The 17839-nt window shown below is 42.4% G+C and overlaps 1 protein-coding gene across 1 annotated transcript in view; it reads left to right on the plus strand.

Moving 5' to 3' along the window:
* The first annotated feature begins 2515 nt into the window (after nucleotides 1-2515).
* Nucleotides 2516-17839, plus strand: part of LGI2 (leucine rich repeat LGI family member 2) — a 40901-nt gene continuing 25577 nt past the window's right edge. The window contains exons 1-4 of the mRNA XM_036762307.1: nucleotides 2516-2715; nucleotides 4901-4972; nucleotides 8517-8588; nucleotides 15734-15805. Of these exons, the coding sequence (XP_036618202.1) occupies nucleotides 2516-2715; nucleotides 4901-4972; nucleotides 8517-8588; nucleotides 15734-15805 (416 nt within the window). The remainder of the gene's footprint in view (nucleotides 2716-4900; nucleotides 4973-8516; nucleotides 8589-15733; nucleotides 15806-17839) is intronic.

Below are 17839 nucleotides of genomic sequence, written 5' to 3' on the forward strand. Positions count from 1 at the left end.
TCAGATGCCACCCTAATACTTGTCGTATCTCTCACAGCCTTTGGAGGATGAAGTGCCCCATATCAGTAAATATTTGATTGCTCTAGAGATGATTGTAAGTTATTCCTATGGCAATGGAGCTTTGCCTCTTAAAGGACCTTCTATCTGATGATGTCAAAATATAAATCCATTTGCTCTGAACTACCATCAGGGCAGTGATTACCGCTGTCTTATCTCTAATGTTCTGGATGGTGTAGACCAATTATTTCTATTGTTCACTATTCTGGTTATGTTTCCAGTTCATTTGGTGGGGCATTCCCACTATGAACTATTCCATAGTCAGATAAAACTGGATATGCTGTTTTTTTCACAATTTCCCTTGGGAATCACATGTCAAATCCTGCTTGACCCTATGGACAACAGTGTATGTACTTATGTATCAACACCTGAATTAAGCGATTTTTCCCCCCAACATATTTTGGTGGTAGAGTTTTCCCATCAATAGCTCCAGTGTGCTTTTAAAACCTGTGCTGTTCTCCAGGGCTCTACTCCAAGAAGACCAAGAAAGAAGTCAGGGGTTCAGGGCCACAATGGCGGCATTCACATTTCTTCCTGCTTAAAGAAACCTTAAAAAAATCTTCTCAAAATATGGTGCCTATAATTTCCTTTCCCTGACCAGGGCCATAACTACATAGGGGTATTTGATTCCCTTTAGGAACATTTCGAGTCTAGCTGCAGACGACTCCTAGTCCTACATACATTTTCATTTATCTCTCCTCTTCTCCCACACCCTCAGGACAAAATCCCTGAATACTGAGGGTCCCACCAATGGTGCTTTAGTTTGTCCAGCATATACTTTTTTGGTTTTGGAGACTTGATATTTTGTCCATTGATGCAGCAGAGAAAGCCCTGGATTTGGAGTCAGAAAACTTGGGTTTGAATTTTAGAGCTGGTAAGTATTATCTAGGTGACCTTGGGCAAGTAAGTTTACTTTTCTAAACCTTAGATTCCTTATCAGTCAAATGAGGGAGCTGGGCTAGATAATTCCTTACATTTTTATAGCAACTTCAGATTTTTCCTAAACTAGTATATCAATGTTGAGGCAGCTAGGTGGTCCAGTGGGTGGCATGTTGGATTTGGGAGTCAGGAAGATCTGAGTTCAAATCCTGCCTCTGATACTTTCTAGTTGTGTGAACCTGAGTGAATCACTTAACCTCTATCTGCTTCAGTTTCCTCCTCTCTGAATGGTCATAATGATAGGTCATATACCCCAGGCTTCTTGTGAGAATCAAATGAGTAAAATTTGTTAAGTGTTTTGCAAACTTTAAAGGGCCATATAAATGCTAGCTATCATTATTACAGACTGGATTGTTTTCAAAGTCTCTTTCAATTCTAAAATCCAATGATACCCTGATCTCTAGAAGTTATCTTCCTTTTGGCACACTGATGGGTACCCCTGGGGGAAGGTCTGTCACTTTCTACCCCTGTGACTTTAGAGAAGTCACTTCAATTTCCTCAGCTGCCTTATCTGTTAAGTGAAGGATTTGGCCTGGATAATTAAGCTTCTAGAGCAACTTAACATTTATTATGTCATTAGACTATGATGACCCCTTAAGTTCCTTACAATTCTAAAAATTTGCCATCCCCTGAACTGTAACAGGTATCTTCCAACTTGCTTTGGCAGATGGTGGGGGAGGGGGGAAGCCCGACCTAGGAAGTGACCCTGGACAAGTGCCTTAACCTCTCTGATCCTCATCTTCTTCTTCTGTAAAATGGACTAGTAGACCTTTGAGGTGCCTTCCAGCTCTAAATCATGAGCCAGGACTGAGTGGCAGTGGGAAGGTAGAGAAGGGACCACCACCCTCTTTCCATTCTCCCAAAGGTACACAGTTCTTCCTTCCCAAGGTCAGCCTCTCTTCTCTTCCCACCTCCTGGAGCTCCAGGAGAAGTAGGTTGGAGGGACTGGTAGGGTATGAGATGGTGAAGATGGAGGGAGTTGGAGAGAAGAGGCCGGGCGATGAAGCTAACTCTGAACTCTCACTCTTAGGGGATTGGAAAAAAAAAGCTAAACACCTTTACCCCACCCCCACTTTTAGAAAGGCGCCCTTAATACATTATTCATTGGCCAGAAACGGGCTGCAGCTAAAGTGCTGATGTCAGGAAGGAGTCAGTTCAGCAAGCAAGATCAGCAGCAGCCCCAGCAGCGGCAGCAGCAGCAGCAGGAGTAGCAGCAGCAGCAGCAGCGCCAGCCGCCTCCCTCCCAGCTGCAACCAGAGCCCTGGCTATCGCCGGAGCACAGCGGGGAGAAAGAGCCAGCGTCGGGGTGGGGGCCGGGGGGCAGCATGCTGCTCGGCTGCGGCTCCGGCTCCCACACCCGCGGCTTCCATCCCTCGAGTAACAGCAGCGGCAGCGGCAGCAGCAGCAGCAGCAGAGACAGCGTGAGCGGGCGCGGCTGCAGCGTCGGCAGCACCCTGAGCAGCAGCGGCGGCAGCGCCCGGGAGCAGGGGCCGCGGGCTTAGGGGCCAGCGGCCGGGGCATGGCTCTGCTGAGGGGCTGCGGCGGCGGCAGCGGCGGGTCGCTGTTGCTGCTGCTGCTGGCCGCCGCGTGCCTGCTGCAGCGCGCCCAGGTGAGGCGGCTGGTCCGCTGCCCGGCCACTTGCAGCTGCACCAAGGAGTCCATCATCTGCGTCGGCTCCTCCTGGGTGCCCAGGATCGTCCCGGGTGACATCAGTTCCTTGTGAGTGGAACCTCCTCTTAACTCCCTCCTCCCTCTCGTTACCCCTACTGCCTCCTCGGGGACTTGCCTCCTGCACGAATGTGCCTCGGGATCAGACCCCCAACCTCTCCCCTCTTTCTTCCCCCTTTTCTCCCCACCCCCATTGCCTTTGTGTCTTCCTTTACTTTCTGTGGGGGCAGTGGGGCGTGGATCGGGGAGGGGGTACGCTGGAGATTGGCTAGGGAGAGGGCGTGTGGAAGGAGGGAGGGAGAACAAGGGGCTGGGGTGAGAAGGCCCCCAGGTGGGAGCATGCTGCACCACCCCATGGACCCTGAGGACCGGACGCTAAGTTGCTAAGTAGTGTGTCTATGTGTCTATATTTATGTGTGTGTGTGTGTGTCTGTGTGTGTAGCTCATGTGTTGTTCCTGGGTGCCCAAATTTAGGGTTGCTTTTCACCAGCCTTCAGGTGCCAGAGGTTGGTTAGATGGGGTTAAAAGCCCTCAGAGTGCCTTGAAGTAGATTCTTTCACATCGGGGTGGGGGACACCTGAAGGGGCAGGGGAACATGGAATAGGTGGCCAGGTGTCCAGGTGGAGTGCTGACTTGCCGCCTTTACCAGGGTTTGTCCATTTCTTCAACCCAGCTTTTGAAGTTGACTGCCTTTTCTGGGCTAGAGTAACTTGATGGTGTCTCTCCACCTCCTTGGCAGAGTTTCATTCAGTTACTTGAATCCAATGATCTCAAGCCCCATAGGTGGGAACACCTAATGGTTATGAACAAGTATCCCCTCAGGACTGAGGATCATTTCCTGCTCAAATAGCTTACTTGACAAAGGGCCAGTGAACCTTGGATAGGGGCTGAATCAGAGAAATAGAGGATTCCAGGGAGGCCAGGCTGTCAATGTACAGTTTACCTTCTCTTGTTCTTGGAAGAGGTCCCCAGCATGAAGCTGAAAGCTGAGGTTTTTCAAGTTTGTCCAGTAGGTCAGCTAAGGTGTTTCTTCCTCTGACCAGTGTTGGGCCAGTGAGAGCAGAGGCCTGTTTTGATGGGCAATCTTGACCAACTTCTTTAAAGTTGACTGTGACCCCTGACTATGTCACTTTGGATTCTTCATGTTGTCAGGCTCTTAACAGCTTCTCCAAACTGCAAATGAGGAAGGGCAGATAAGAGACTAAGTCAAGGTCACCTAGTGACCAAAATGAACCTAAGGTCTATGGACTGTTTTACCTAACAGATAGTTTTGCTACCCACAATACACTCCAGTTCAGGTGTCCTTAGCCCTTGCCAAGCTTTCATGGTTTATTCTGACCATGTTTCCTCATTTAATTAGCTGTGCTTTCAGCATTCTTCAGATCTTTTCCCAAGAAGTGCTAATTCTTGGAGTTTTCCTATTTGCTAACATTAAGATTGAATGAAGAGGCAGCATGTTGTATTGGTTAGGAGCCAGGAAGACCTGGATTCATGTCTTACCTCTGACATATACTGGCCATGTGAACCTGGGCAAGTCATTTTAACCTCTCACTGTCCTAGGAAACTTTCGAAGAGTTTAGGTTGCAGAGATTCTGATGTCCTTGGTAATAAGAGTGTCCTTACTCAGGAGATCCTTGTACCCAGGATTCAGTCCCTATCTCCTGTCTAAGAGAGGGAGCCTGCCAAAATAGCAGAAGACCAGAGTTCAGTTCCTGACACATAGTCATGTTGTGTGAACATGGGCCTGGCCACTTCACTTCTCTGCGCCTCTTAGGAATTACCAATGGGCTTAAATAGAGGGGGCTTGCATGACAGTATTTTCCTGCACTAATGAAATCACAGGTCCTCCACTAAAAGTTTGTAGCTGTACAAAGAAATTCAAGGGCAGGATTGAAGTAGTTATTCAAATCATTTCAGCTCAGCCCTAGAAGATTGGGAAGTTGTCTTGAATTATCCAAGACTTGGTTTTCTAAACTTTGATCAAATCCACCAGCTTTTTGCTTGCTTTTCCATTTTCCTGCTACATCTGAGGACACATAGGCCACTTCTGTGTAGCCCATGCTCTCCAAGGGAATGCCATGAATGTCCCTGCTGTAAAGTAGAAGGAAACGAAGCAAAGGTGGTAACAGTTGGGGGAGGGGGGAGTGTGGAACAACTGCTTGCACTGTCCAGCATGTTTTGGGGAATGCTAGAGTTTGTTCTTGGGGGTTGTTGGCCTTTTTCTTCCTCCTTTTAGGAGCCTGGTAAATGGAACATTTTCTGAAATCAAGGACCGAATGTTTTCTCATCTGCCTTCCTTGCAATTGCTGTAAGTATGGAAATGTCCCAAATAAGTTTATTGTTCCCTCTTCAATCCCTGCCCCTGTCTTAGCCTCTCCCTTTCTCCTCTGGTGTTCAGCACCCATCAATCAAACGGGCTTAACTTGACAAGTAGAGTCTGTGTACAGCATGTACGCTGCGATCTCTTTCATTCCTTCCTTCCTTCCTTCCTTGAGGCCACATAAATTTGTTTGGAATTTTTTTTTGTCCCTCCCCACTTAGTTATAAACCTTTACTCCCATGTTTTTTTCCTCTATGGGCCCCCGAATGCCTCTAGCAGTAATGTGCACATTGAGAAGGGAAAGCCAAAAGGAGGCTTTAGTGTGATCTCCAAGTATGCTTCCCTTACTCCCTTACTTTATTTTTTAGTTCTCTGTGTTGGAGTGGGCTGAAAGGCCATCTCTGAGAGCCTTTTGTAAATGGTGGAGTCATACCTAGTCTGGGGGAACAGACTTATTTGAGGATTTCTGAAGGCCCAGCTGTAAATCCCCCTCCTTGCTCTCTCATGCCCCTCACCCCCACCTCTTGGGATCACTTACATTGCTGTGTACCCATAACTAGGGCAAAACTGTTTAGGGACCTGGTCAATGCTTACCTAGGGACTACACGTTACATCCAGTACTGTGCTCTGCTACTCATTTTATGTTGGTTCGTGATGAAAACTTTTTTAAACACCTCGAATAACTTTCAAGAGTAAATTTAAAAAATGTAGTTGTTGGTGCATACATTTGTTGTGGTCAGTAGCTTAAAAATTAAGAAAGAAAGAAAACTAAAATGATTAACCTGGCATCTTCCTGTTGAAAATTATAATGAAAATGTCTTACCGTTATAGATCGTTTACCATTTTACAAAGTGTTTTCACATACTCTATCTTATTTGATATTAAAATGGCCAGATCCTAGGAATGAAGGCATTAACATGAATAAGTATAAATTAATGATTTAATGTTGCATTCACATTTTTATTTATTTTCTTTGATCATAAATTCTTAATTTGGTAGTCTCTAGTCATCATACCTTATCTAGGCATACATGCATGTTTATAAAATGCTTCATAGTTTGCAAAGCAGCAGTGTGGGGAACACTGAATTTGGAGTCAGAAGATACGAATTTGAATCGACTGCACTACTGACAATATGACCTGGATCTCACCACATAACATATTAGTCCAGTTTCCCTGTGGAAAATAGGAATGATAACATCTCCAGTGTGAACACGTGAAATTCAGATGAGGTATTATATACAAAGTTGTGTGAATGTCAGCTATTAACTTGAGAGGAGGTTGCTTTAGCTTTGAAGCCTAAGGGCTGGGTGAAAGCCTGAGTTCACATCCCATTTCATACCTGTGCGACCTGAGGAAAATCACTTAACCTCTCTGGCTCTCAGCTTTCTCATCTTTAAAATCAAGGAAATGGATTGGATGGATTTAGCTTGTCACACAGTAAGCACTTAATAAGTCAACAAACCAAATTAACAAGCATTTATTGAGCTTTTACCTTGTGGCAGGCAGGTGTTGAGCTAAGTGCTGGGATGCAAATATAAGCAGAAGGGAAGACAGTCACTGGCTTCAAGGAGCTTACTCTCTAATAAGACAATGCATAGAAAGAAGCCGAAAGGAACAGGGAAGGGAGCAGAGATGAAGGTACCTGGTGCGAGGGGTGGTGTGGAGATTGGAGAGAAAGTCCACGGAGTCCGGAGCACCTAGGAAAGGAATGAAGACCTGATTGGCTTGGGCATTCTCTTTAAAATGTGATCCTGGAAGGAAGAAGGCAACCAGAGAGAGAAGTCTCAGAGGTGGAGGGTACTTCCGGTGTGAGAAGTAGTTCCAGACTGGAGTGATCTTATATGAGGTTTATGGCATGGTAAAGAAAGTCCTAAGGAAATAAGTCAGGAGTTTGTCCTGGAGAGGAATGAAGGCATGTTTGGACTGATCATCCTCCTTAAAATGGGGGACCAGCTGATCAGAGGGAGAAGTTGCCGGAATGGATGGTATTTCCAATGTTAGAAGGATTGTCCTGAGGGTCATAAGAAACAGTGTATGTAAAACACCATATAAATATCAGGTTTTACTATTTATATCTATATCTCCTTGAATCCCTGTGTGGTAGGTAGAGTAAGCATTAGCTACTATCACCATTTTGCAGATCAGGGAAACTGAGGCACAGAGGGATTAGATTTTTTTAAGGTCACATTAGGGGCAGTTAGGTGGGGCAGCAAGCAGAGCACCGGCCCTGGAGTCAGGAGGACCTGAGTTCAACTCCAGTCTCAGACGCTTGACACACTTTCTAGCTGTGTGACCTTGGGCAAGTCATTTAACCCCAATTTCCTTGCCTTCCCCCCTCAAAAAAAATCACATTAGTAGTAACTTGAGTCACAGAGAGGTTAAGTACTTTACTCAAGGTTATACAGTTAATATGAGAATTAGGGGACTTTAAATGTGTGACCTTTCCACTGTAGCACACTCTTCTTTAGCTACTTTTTTGTGTCTTGAAGGAAATTAGAACTCTATGATATATCAAAGGAAACCAGGAAAGGAATGAATACATACTGATTTTCATGTTGAAATGTAAAAGAAAATCATACATCTTCCTGGCAAGGATATAGACTTTATGTGTAGAAATATTAAATATGCAATTTAAAAAATTAATTACAACTTCAATTTTGTGTAGAATTTTTTTAAAAAGTTTTCTTTAATAAGGATAATTCCCACATTTTCAGGTTATATCCAAAGTTAGTTGTACTAAGAACAAAATTCATCCCATTTGGGGTTTTCTTGGCAAAGATATTGGCGTGGTTTGCCATTTTCTTCTCCAGCTCATTTTATGGATGAGAAAAGTGAGGCAAAAAAGGTTAATTTTCTTGCTCTGGGTCACACAGCTAGTAAGTATCTGAGGCTGGATTTGAACTCAGGGAGATGAATCTTCTTGACTCCAGCCCCAGAACTCTATTTACTGCACCATCTACACTTTCAAGTACTTTGTTGTTTTCTGTACCCTCATATATCCATTAGGCTAGAATAGATGATCTTTAAAATCCCAGCTCTAAATTCCCTGATCCTATGGATCTCCTTTGAGCTTCACAAAGACCTTGTGAAGTGGGCAGGAGTTATTTTATCTTGAATTTGTATATGAGAAGACTGAGACCTAGAGAGATATGTTCCCTGAGGTCACATAGTAAGTAGTATTAATAGAATTAGTGCCAATGTCATTTCACCAATCCCCTACAGTTTAGTTGAATATGGTTCAACAGTGATTTTGAATTATGTTGAGGAACATCAAATAATATTCAATGAACAACCACAGGGTGAAAACATTCTATGATTAGCATTGCCTGAAGAAAGAGTGATAAAAGAATCCAAGCAGTTATTTTCAGTCATTGATCTTTGAGTGTTGGGATTGTCCTGTCATTCCCAGAAAAATAGTATCTCTTCCTACCGATTATGAGGTGACACAAGAAATCAACTGATGGGTCCGGTGAGAAGCAGAAAGGACATAACTGTGTTGCTAATGGGACTGTCTTTGGCTTTCCTTTCAGTTTGCTGAATTCTAACTCATTCACAGTTATACGAGATGATGCCTTTGCTGGTCTCTTTCACCTGGAGTACCTGTAAGTTCCAAGTTGGTGTTTGAGAAATTCAAGATGCTCTGGAGCAGGGGTGGGGAACCTGTGACCTCAAGGCCACATATGGCCTTCTAAACTTCACAGAACAAATCCCCTTAATAGAAGGATTTGTTCTGTAAAACTTGGACTCAGTCAAAAGGCCACACCCAAGGACCTAGAAGGCTTCTGTGTAGCCCATGCTCTCCAAGGGAATGCCATGAATGTCCCTGCTGTAAAGTAGAAGGAAACGAAGCAAAGGTGGTAACAGGAAGGTGGCCTCGAGGCTGCAGGTTTCCCACCCCTGCTCTGGAGGATTGCTGGGGGTCTTTCCTTTTTTAGGGTAACTGTCTTCTGGGAAGCATAGGAGTGGGGAAGATGAAAAAAGCTTTACCTTCTCATTTCAATGCTTTATTAGTTCCTACTTTTCTTTTCAAATAACATATGGGCTGTAATTATTGTTTTAATTCAATTCAGTTCAACAAATATTTATTAAAGACCTATATGACGTGCAAAATGCTCTGTGCAGATACAAGGATGAAAAATAACACAATTCTTGCCCTTAAGGAGCTTATGGTCTAAAGGGAGGTGTGTGGCTAAGATAAATACCTCTAATACAAAGTACAATTGTGATGGGGGAAAAGGAGAGATCCAGGTAAAACGTTCCAGGATATGCTTTATTTTTTGCATGTTATGGACCCATTTTTGGTAGTCTAGTGAAGCCTAAAAGACCCCTCCTCAGAATGATGTTTTTAATAACTGAAGGAAACTATAAATTTCAGTTATAGGTTAGTGAAAATAAAGGTGTAATTTTTTCCCTTCCAAGTTTACCAACCCGATGAAATCTATCCATAATTACCATGGTGAGGTAGGGAGAAGGCTGTCAGTGGTGGGGTGTCTCTGTGGAGCCCAGGTTAAAATTCCTCACTCTAAGGTAAATATTCTAAGAATAGACGAGAAGGCAGAACCCTTTTAGATGGGTGGGTGGGGGTGGGAATCAGAGAAGGTTTCATGAAGGACGTGGCCTCTTTGCTGGGCCTTGAAGGAGTAGTGAGTGAAGGAGAGAATGAAGAAGGGAGGCAGGAAGCGAGCAGAGAAGGGGAAATCCTCACCCAGGACTGGAATTTCTTTTGGAGGTAAGTGTGCAGTAAGCACAAATGAAGCTTCCTAGGTTGGATATTTTTAACTCTCTGTAACTACTCAATGATTTGCTGATATCAGCTAGACATAGAGACAAAGAATATTCGAGGCTGCTTTTTCTGGAGTCCATTATCCCCATCTCTGTGGAAAACTTCACAGTCCTTGTTTTGATTGCCCCTTGTCATGCTGTTTACAGTTTCTCCTGTGCTCTGCTTTTCTGGCTCTGCTAATTTTCTTCTCCCTTTTCAGATTTATATCCTCCTGTCTGTTTTCTGCTTTTCCACCAAATTCCTGTTTCTTCTTTCCACTTTCATGTCTTTTCCCCTCAAGTTCTTTCATCCTGCAATCTTTTAAACATTTTAATAACATTAATCCCGTTATCAGGTTAGTTTTCCCTACTTAGCATTCAAAGGGATTTTGAAGGCTTTGCCTATTTTCTTATCTGAAATCAACAGGTATATTTTAAAATTCAAAACACATGCTGGGTACAAGATAAGTCCCTCTGTACTAATTTTCAGCATGGAAGGAAGAAATGACTTTGCAAGAAATAATTTCCCCCATTCTATTTTCAGCATCAGGAATGTGGCGTAATATGAATTCAAAGCTTCATCAGAGTCTGTGAAAGTCAGTGAGTGTGAGTGTGTGTGTGTGTGTGTGTATGCAAAACTATTAGTTTCATGTCCTAGAAGGGGCACTTTAGGGATAGAATTAGAATAAGAAACTAGAACCTTGCAGAATTTCAAATAGTCCGGATGGCAGATCATTGTAAAATTTTCCATTATCCTTATTATTATTACTAATGGCAGTTGAAATTTTCAACACCATAAATCTCTGATTTTAGAAGCCAAGATCTCTATGTAAATAGTGAACATAATGGTGGAATAGCATGGTAACATTCTTTTGCATTCAGTATTTTTCCCAGGACCGTCTTGTTCAAGACAAAGTAATATGGCAAGTAAGTGCCACAGACTAAAATTTTAACATAGTGCTCTCTTGTTAGAATACAAATCCCATGTGTTCCTCAGAAGCTTCATGGACAACATAATAATGTTAATGGAGACACAGTATAGCATAGTAGAGAATTGTGGCCTCAGAGTTCACAAAGCCTTGGGTTCAAGATCTGCCTCTGGTACTGTCAAAGATAGCCATTGACCTGTCTTGGTTGAGGGGATTCCCAAACTTATGAAATCACAGGTCCATATCCCTTCCCATCCAAAAAATAATGATAATGGTAATTGATACTCATAGAGCGCTTTTTCCTGGTCAGTCCTGTAAGGTGGATGAGGAATCCGTAGAGTCAAAAGCTTAATACAGGGAGTCAGACATTTCTAGGCTAAATCCCTTTTAGCATAGGTGTATGAAAATGTTTGGCTCCTCTTTATTTCTTTTCCTGGTGGCTTTTAGGCCTTGAGAGCAACTTTCATGTAGTCTGCTTGCTCAGGAGTACATGTGCTAGTGACCGGGTCAGGTCATGAAAAGGTAGCCCCCTGGACAATAGAGTTGAAGGAGACCTCAGAGCATATCTGTTCCAGCTGAGGAATCCTTTCTGAGCTCTCCTTGACAAATGGTCATCCAGGCTTTGCAGGAAAAGCTCCAGTGAAGCCGGATTCCTCATGAGGCAGCCTAATTCACTTTTGGACAGCTCTAATTGGGAGCCAGTTTTCCCTTCAGAGTGAGTTAAAATATGCCATTGGTCCTAATTCTAGTAGGATGAGCCTTTTGTATCCACTCACCCCTCAGATACTTGATGGCAGCTCTCATTTCCCCCTACTACTCTCCTGAGCCTTCTCTTCCCACTTTGGAACAGGCATGGTTGGTCTCCAGCCCTTTGACCATTCTGGTGACCCTTCTCTGGAGGCACTCCCGCTGGTCAATGCCCTTCTTTAAAGGTGGGAGCTAGAGCTACACCCAAACCTCCAGATGCTTTGTCTTTAACCAAGTTTCTAAGCAATTGAATCATTAGGTCAAGTAGTCATGTTATATTACTGTTAAATTGGGCAAATTCAGAGCCACAGATACAACCAAATTAAAATTCTGTATGTGTGTTGTTTATGTCTGTAAGATGAATCAGATTTTGTGATTTGAGTCGTACACAGCTGTTACTGGTACTCCTCAGTGAACACCTACTCACTCTGTAGATTTTTCTTACTATACAGTTGGTAAATTGGGGAATGAGCTTCTTGTAACAAGAGTAGGTGACAGCTAGAGTGCCTCATGGTTTATGAAGCGCTTTATGGACATTATTTTACTTGATGCTACTGGCACCCATGAGCTAGGTAGGATGAATATTATTACGCTCTTTAACAGAAGGGGAAACTGAAATACAGAGAAAAGTAAGTGACTTGCCTATGATTACGTAGCCCTTTAGTAGCCAGATCTTTTGGCTCCAAATTTAGTAATTTTTCTTCTACAACATCATCCTGCTTCTCAACTCTGGAATTTGAGAAAATGTGCCTTAAGGGATTTCTGAGTTACTGGTATGACTACAGGAGACTTGGATACAGATTCTGTTCCCTGAATCATATTCCATATAGGAAAAATTCTACATATTGAATTTTTGTATAAGCAGGAAGAGAAGAATCAAGTTCTTATGTTACTGTGCTAGTGATAGGAAGGAGCTGTTTCCTCCTTTAGCCACTGGTGTAGCTGCTGCTGTGCTTAGCAAGCTGGAAGGATAAGTGACAAGGATCGAAGGATACCTCCTATAATTCCTTGTGGGCAGGAATAATGTCATATGTCAAATGGGACTTCCTACTAGATCATAAGTTTCTTATAGGCAGAGATGGTGAGTTCTATATCAAGTGAGACTTCTTATTAGATCATAAACTTCTTGTGGGCAGGGATGGTGAGGTCTATGACAAGTGGGGTTTCTTATTAGATCATAAACTTCTTGTAGGCAGGGATGGTGAGTTCTATGCCAAGTGGGACTTCCTATTAGATCATAAACTTCTTGTGGGCAGGGATGGTGAGTTCTATGCCAAGTGGGACTTCCTACTAAATCATGAGCTTCCTGTGGGCAGGGATAGTGAGTTCTATGCCAAGTGGGACTTCTTATTAGATCATAAGCTTCTTGTGGGCAGGGATGGTGAGTTCTATGCCAAGTGGGACTTCTTATTAGATCATAAACTTCTTGTGGGCAGGGATGGTGAGTTCTATGCCAAGTGGGACTTCCTTTAGATCATAAACTTCTTGTGGGCAGGGATGGTGAGTTCTATGCCAAGTGGGACTTCCTACTAAATCATGAGCTTCCTGTGGGCAGGGATAGTGAGTTCTATGCCAAGTAGGACTTCCTACTAAATCATGAGCTTCCTGTGGGCAGGGATAGTGAGTTCTATGCCAAGTGGGACTTCTTATTAGATCATAAGCTTCTTGTGGGCAGGAATGGTGGGTTCTATACCAAGTAGGAATTCCTACTAGACCATAAGCTTCTTGTGGGCAGGGAATGGTTTCCCCCAAGTCTCTGACCTATCTTCTTTTTTCTCTGTGTATTCTCTCACTTGTTTTCTTTATCAGCTCCCATGGGTCCAATTATAATCTCTATGCCAGTGACTCCCAGATCTATATATCTAGCCCTAATCTTTCTCCAGTCCCTCATTATCCACTGCCAAATTGGCATTTCAAACTGGATGCCATGTAGGCATCTCAAACTCACTATGTCCAAAACAGAACTTCTTACCTTTCCCCTCTAAACTCACTCCTCTTCCAAACTCCCATATTACTCCCCTCTTACTGTTGAGTATTGTTTTATTAGCCTTCCAGTCACCCATGTTTGAAACCTTGGTGTTGTTGTCCTTGATTTTCATTCTTACTCATCCCACATATCCATTCAGTGGCCAAACCCTATGATTTCATTTTGCACAATACTTCCTCCATAGTTCCCCTCTCTTCACTCACAGAGCCATTTCCCTAAATCAGCCCTAATCACCTCTCACCTGTACTGTTGAAATAGCCTTCTAGTTTCTCCTCACTCCTGTCTATCCACCACAGAGCTGCCAAAGTGATTTTCCTGAGGTGGAGGACTAAACATGTCATAACCTACTTAATAAACTCTGATGGTTCCCTATTACTTCTAGGATCAAGCCTAAACTCCGTTCTTTGATTTTAAAGCTTTGCACAACCTGGTCCCTGCCTATTTTTCCAGTCTTCTTATACTCCCTTCTAAGCACTTTGTTCACCCACTTGCTGCCCCTCAAACACTATGCTTCACATCCTAGCTCTGTGCCCTTTTTGCTGGTTGCCCCCCTCCATGCCTGGAATGTTCTCTTGCATCCTCTCTGTCTTTTATCTCCTTGACTTCCTTCAGTTCTCATCTCAAGTGCCACTTTCTACAAGAATCCTTTCTTAGTCCACCAACTACTATTACCACCTTCTCTCGAGTTACCTTCTGTTGACTCTGTAGCTATCTTGTATATAACTATTTGTGTGTATGGTGCTCCCCCATTAGAATGGAAGTAAGCTTCTTGAGGGCAGGAACAGTTTTTTGCCTTTTCTTTATATCCTCAGCATTTAGAGCAGTGCTTATCATTAGCAAGTGCTTAATGAATGTTTTTTAATTGACTAGTTGATTATAAAAAGGTGTTAAATAAATATTTGTTAAGTGAATGTCCATGGTTTCATTCCCTTCCTCAATCTCTTTTATTTCTTAGACATGACTACTTCCAAAATATTTCCTAGAAGAACACATAATGGGAGTTAGGCAAAAAATAAAGTTGTACAAGATGCCTATTTTAATTAATTTGTATACAAGTTTTTAGGGAGTAATTTATTCCAAATGTTCAGTGATTTCTCCTCTTTGTCAAAAGCAAGCCATTTTCTACCACTCTTCTGGAATAAATACTTGAATAGGGGATGCATTCCCATAGGAATGCCCATAGGGCCAGTCAGTTCAATAAACACATTCACTACCTACTATGTGCAGGGTATCTACTAAATCTCTGGTGCTGGAGACCAAATACAGACCCAAGATAGTCCCTCCTCTCAGAGAATGTACCTTCAAATGAGAAGAATAAGGACACAGTAACTGTGATGAAAGAGAGAATGAAATAAGTGTAAAGGAGATGGCCAGGCCAAGTGCTATGAAAAATTTGAGGAGAGAGAGATCATGTTCTCCTATGGGGTGGTCATGGAAGTCTTCATGGAGGAGTTGGTGTCTCATTTGGGCTTTGAAGGAAGGGACTTTAATAAATGAAGATGAAGGGGAGAGAGAAGAGAAGAGGAATGACTTCATTCTAGGTATGGGAAGGGGCAGTGTGAACAAATTAAGAGGTTTGATAGGACAGGACATGATGAGAATAGTGGGCAATGGTAAGTAGTCTAGTTTAGCAAGAATAAAAAGTATGTGAAAGAAAGTAGTATGAGAGAAGGTGGGAGGACTTAGTTAAAGCTTGAGGCAAAGGGCATTGAATGCTAGCCAGGAGTTTAGCCTTTATTCAGCAATCCATTGAAGGTTTCAAGTAGAGAAATGACTGAACCATAGTGCATTAAGAAGATGACTCGGTGTAGTGTGGATGGATCAGAGAAGGAAAAGACTGAAAGCTGGAGGACCAATTAGGAGGCAATTATAATAGTCTAGCTGTGAAAAGATGAGGGTCTGGACTAGCGCTATCAGTATCTGTATGCAATCACTGAATTGGCTTAACAGTCAGAGATACTGAAACATAAGCAGATTTGGGAGGGGGTGTACCTAGAAATGTTCTAGTATTGCTATAATGATTCCATGGAGCTTTATTATTTTCAAAGCATTCTTACTTACATTGTCTCCAGCTCTCAGGGCTTTAATGCCACTATTACAAGGAGCATACAAACACACACACACACACACACACACACACACACACACACACACATTCCCTCCTACCCTGCATTGAGAATTCCTGGTACATAAACTGCCATTCTTCAAAGATGCTTTTTATTCAGTTATTCTTTCTGAGATTGGTCAGGGACCACTGTGAAAAATAATTTTTAAAATGTTAGGATGACAGAATGCAGTTAATGATGCTTGCTTTTCTTTGTAGATTCATTGAAGGAAACAAAATTGAAACCATTTCAAGAAATGCATTCCGTGGGCTCCGTGACCTGACTCACCTGTAAGTCCTTTAAACTGTGTTGGGGACCATTGATGTGCTGAGTGAGATGCATCTTGCTGGGCATTTCTTTGTTCACTTGTGCAGTTACTACTGTGTGGCAGTACTCTCTCAAAGAATCCGGTTTGCACTCGGTCAGAGGCATTCCTCAGTCGTTTATGATACTCCTGCTAATTTGTATCATTCTCCCATTTCCACCATTCTCTGATCTCCAGTTTTGACCACTGTTGTGCCTGTTCTTTTTCTTCATTGTGATAGATCAGTTTTGTGTGCCAACCTTTCTGCAAAGTCAAAGTGAACTTTGGGGAGGGAGGTGGCCTGTTTCTAAGTGGAGGGGGTAAGAACTGGAAGGTTTCCCTTTTCAGTGGTCATGGAATCCTGAACAAGTTCAATGAATAATTTTTAATTTAGCCAAATTAGTAGAATTTTATAACTAAAGGGACCTTAAAGGTGATCCTGCCCATTTCCTTCATTAAACTAATGAGAAAACAAATGCCCCCTAAAGTTATGACTTCTCCAACATCGAAGAATGAGTAGGTCTTTTACAGCTCTCTATCCTGAATTCTTTTCCCTCATACCATGGTACCTTTTAATGATTTCTTTGAGTGCAAGCAATTTTTTTTAACATGAAATTAATCTGTGACTTGAATTATACCTTCCTTAATAACCTTTTTCCTTCAAAAAAAATTTGCAGATTGATTTGACTTGATACTTCGGAATAAGGCAAAAGCACCTCTTTTTTGTTAGAAATTCATGGAAACTCAAAATGATCATGCATTTCTGAAAATGTAAAAATATCCCATTGTCTTTGGTTAGTTAGGAACCAGGGCATGTCCATATGCAAAAAAAGCATCCTGTTGCATTTAAAGAGGGTGACATTGCCCAGCTATAATCAACTGTATGTAATGAAAAGAAAATTTAAAGGGGGAGATGGTGTGGAGAAAACGCCCTTTAAAAAGGTATAGTTATCTTAGCAGAAATTGGTTCCAGCTAGGTCCATTAGCATGGATAGATTGTCCTCATTGCTAAGTACTCTTAGAAAATCAACTTTAGATCCCTGCCTAGGGTAAAAGAAGACCAAGGGAGTGAGAAAGGATGAGAGAGGGGACAGAAAGTTAGGAAAAACATCTTTATGAACACAGAAATTGAATGTAGAAAGTGTTCTGGAGGTCTCAGTTGGGCTGGCATTATTTTTCCCAGATCACCTTCCTTCTTCCAGGGCCCAGAATCTTTTCAGAGTCAACTCCTGAGACATGTTCCTATATCCTATTGCTTTCTTTATGCTATAAAGAAATTTGGATCTCCTCCATGGAATTGCAATCTGAATTAAGCATGCTTAGCCAAAGCAGTTTTGTTGGCTAGAACAGGTTTTGGTAAGCAAATAGTTCTGAATAGCTGGCAAACAGCAGTTATGAACAGACAGTCAAGGTGCCCTTAAATGAGTAATGCCACTATTACAAGGAGCATACAAACACACACACACACACACACACACACACACACACACACACACACACATTCCCTCCTACCCTGCATTGAGAATTCCTGGTACATAAACTGCCATTCTTCAAAGATGCTTTTTATTCAGTTATTCTTTGGTCAGGGACCACTGTGAAAAATAATTTTTAAAATGTTAGGATGACAGAATGCAGTTAATGATGCATGCTTTTCTTTGTATCTAGCAAGTGGAAGCTAGATAACTATAGACCATGGAATGGTTGAGCTAGAAAGGGTCTTAGAGATCATCTTGAAAAAGGAGCTTTTTTTGTTTGTTTTGTTTTGTTCTGTTTTTGCCAAGGCTATGGATAGATTGTTAATGAAGGTTATAGCTATTTGACTGGCTGAGTTGAGCCAGACTGAAAAGTCTAGTTGACCCAGTTACCTATTGACTCACTTATATGGCCTTGAAGTACAAGTTCTGGTCTTGAGGCAGAAATGAAATTGAGCCTGTAGAGAAAGTGTGTGTGTGTGTGTGTGTGTGTGTGTGTGTGTGTGTGTGTGTGTGTGTGAGAGAGAGAGAGAGAGAGAGAGAGAGAG

Source organism: Trichosurus vulpecula, chromosome 6 (genome assembly GCF_011100635.1).
Source record: "Trichosurus vulpecula isolate mTriVul1 chromosome 6, mTriVul1.pri, whole genome shotgun sequence".
NCBI classification, from domain to species: Eukaryota; Metazoa; Chordata; class Mammalia; order Diprotodontia; family Phalangeridae; genus Trichosurus; species Trichosurus vulpecula.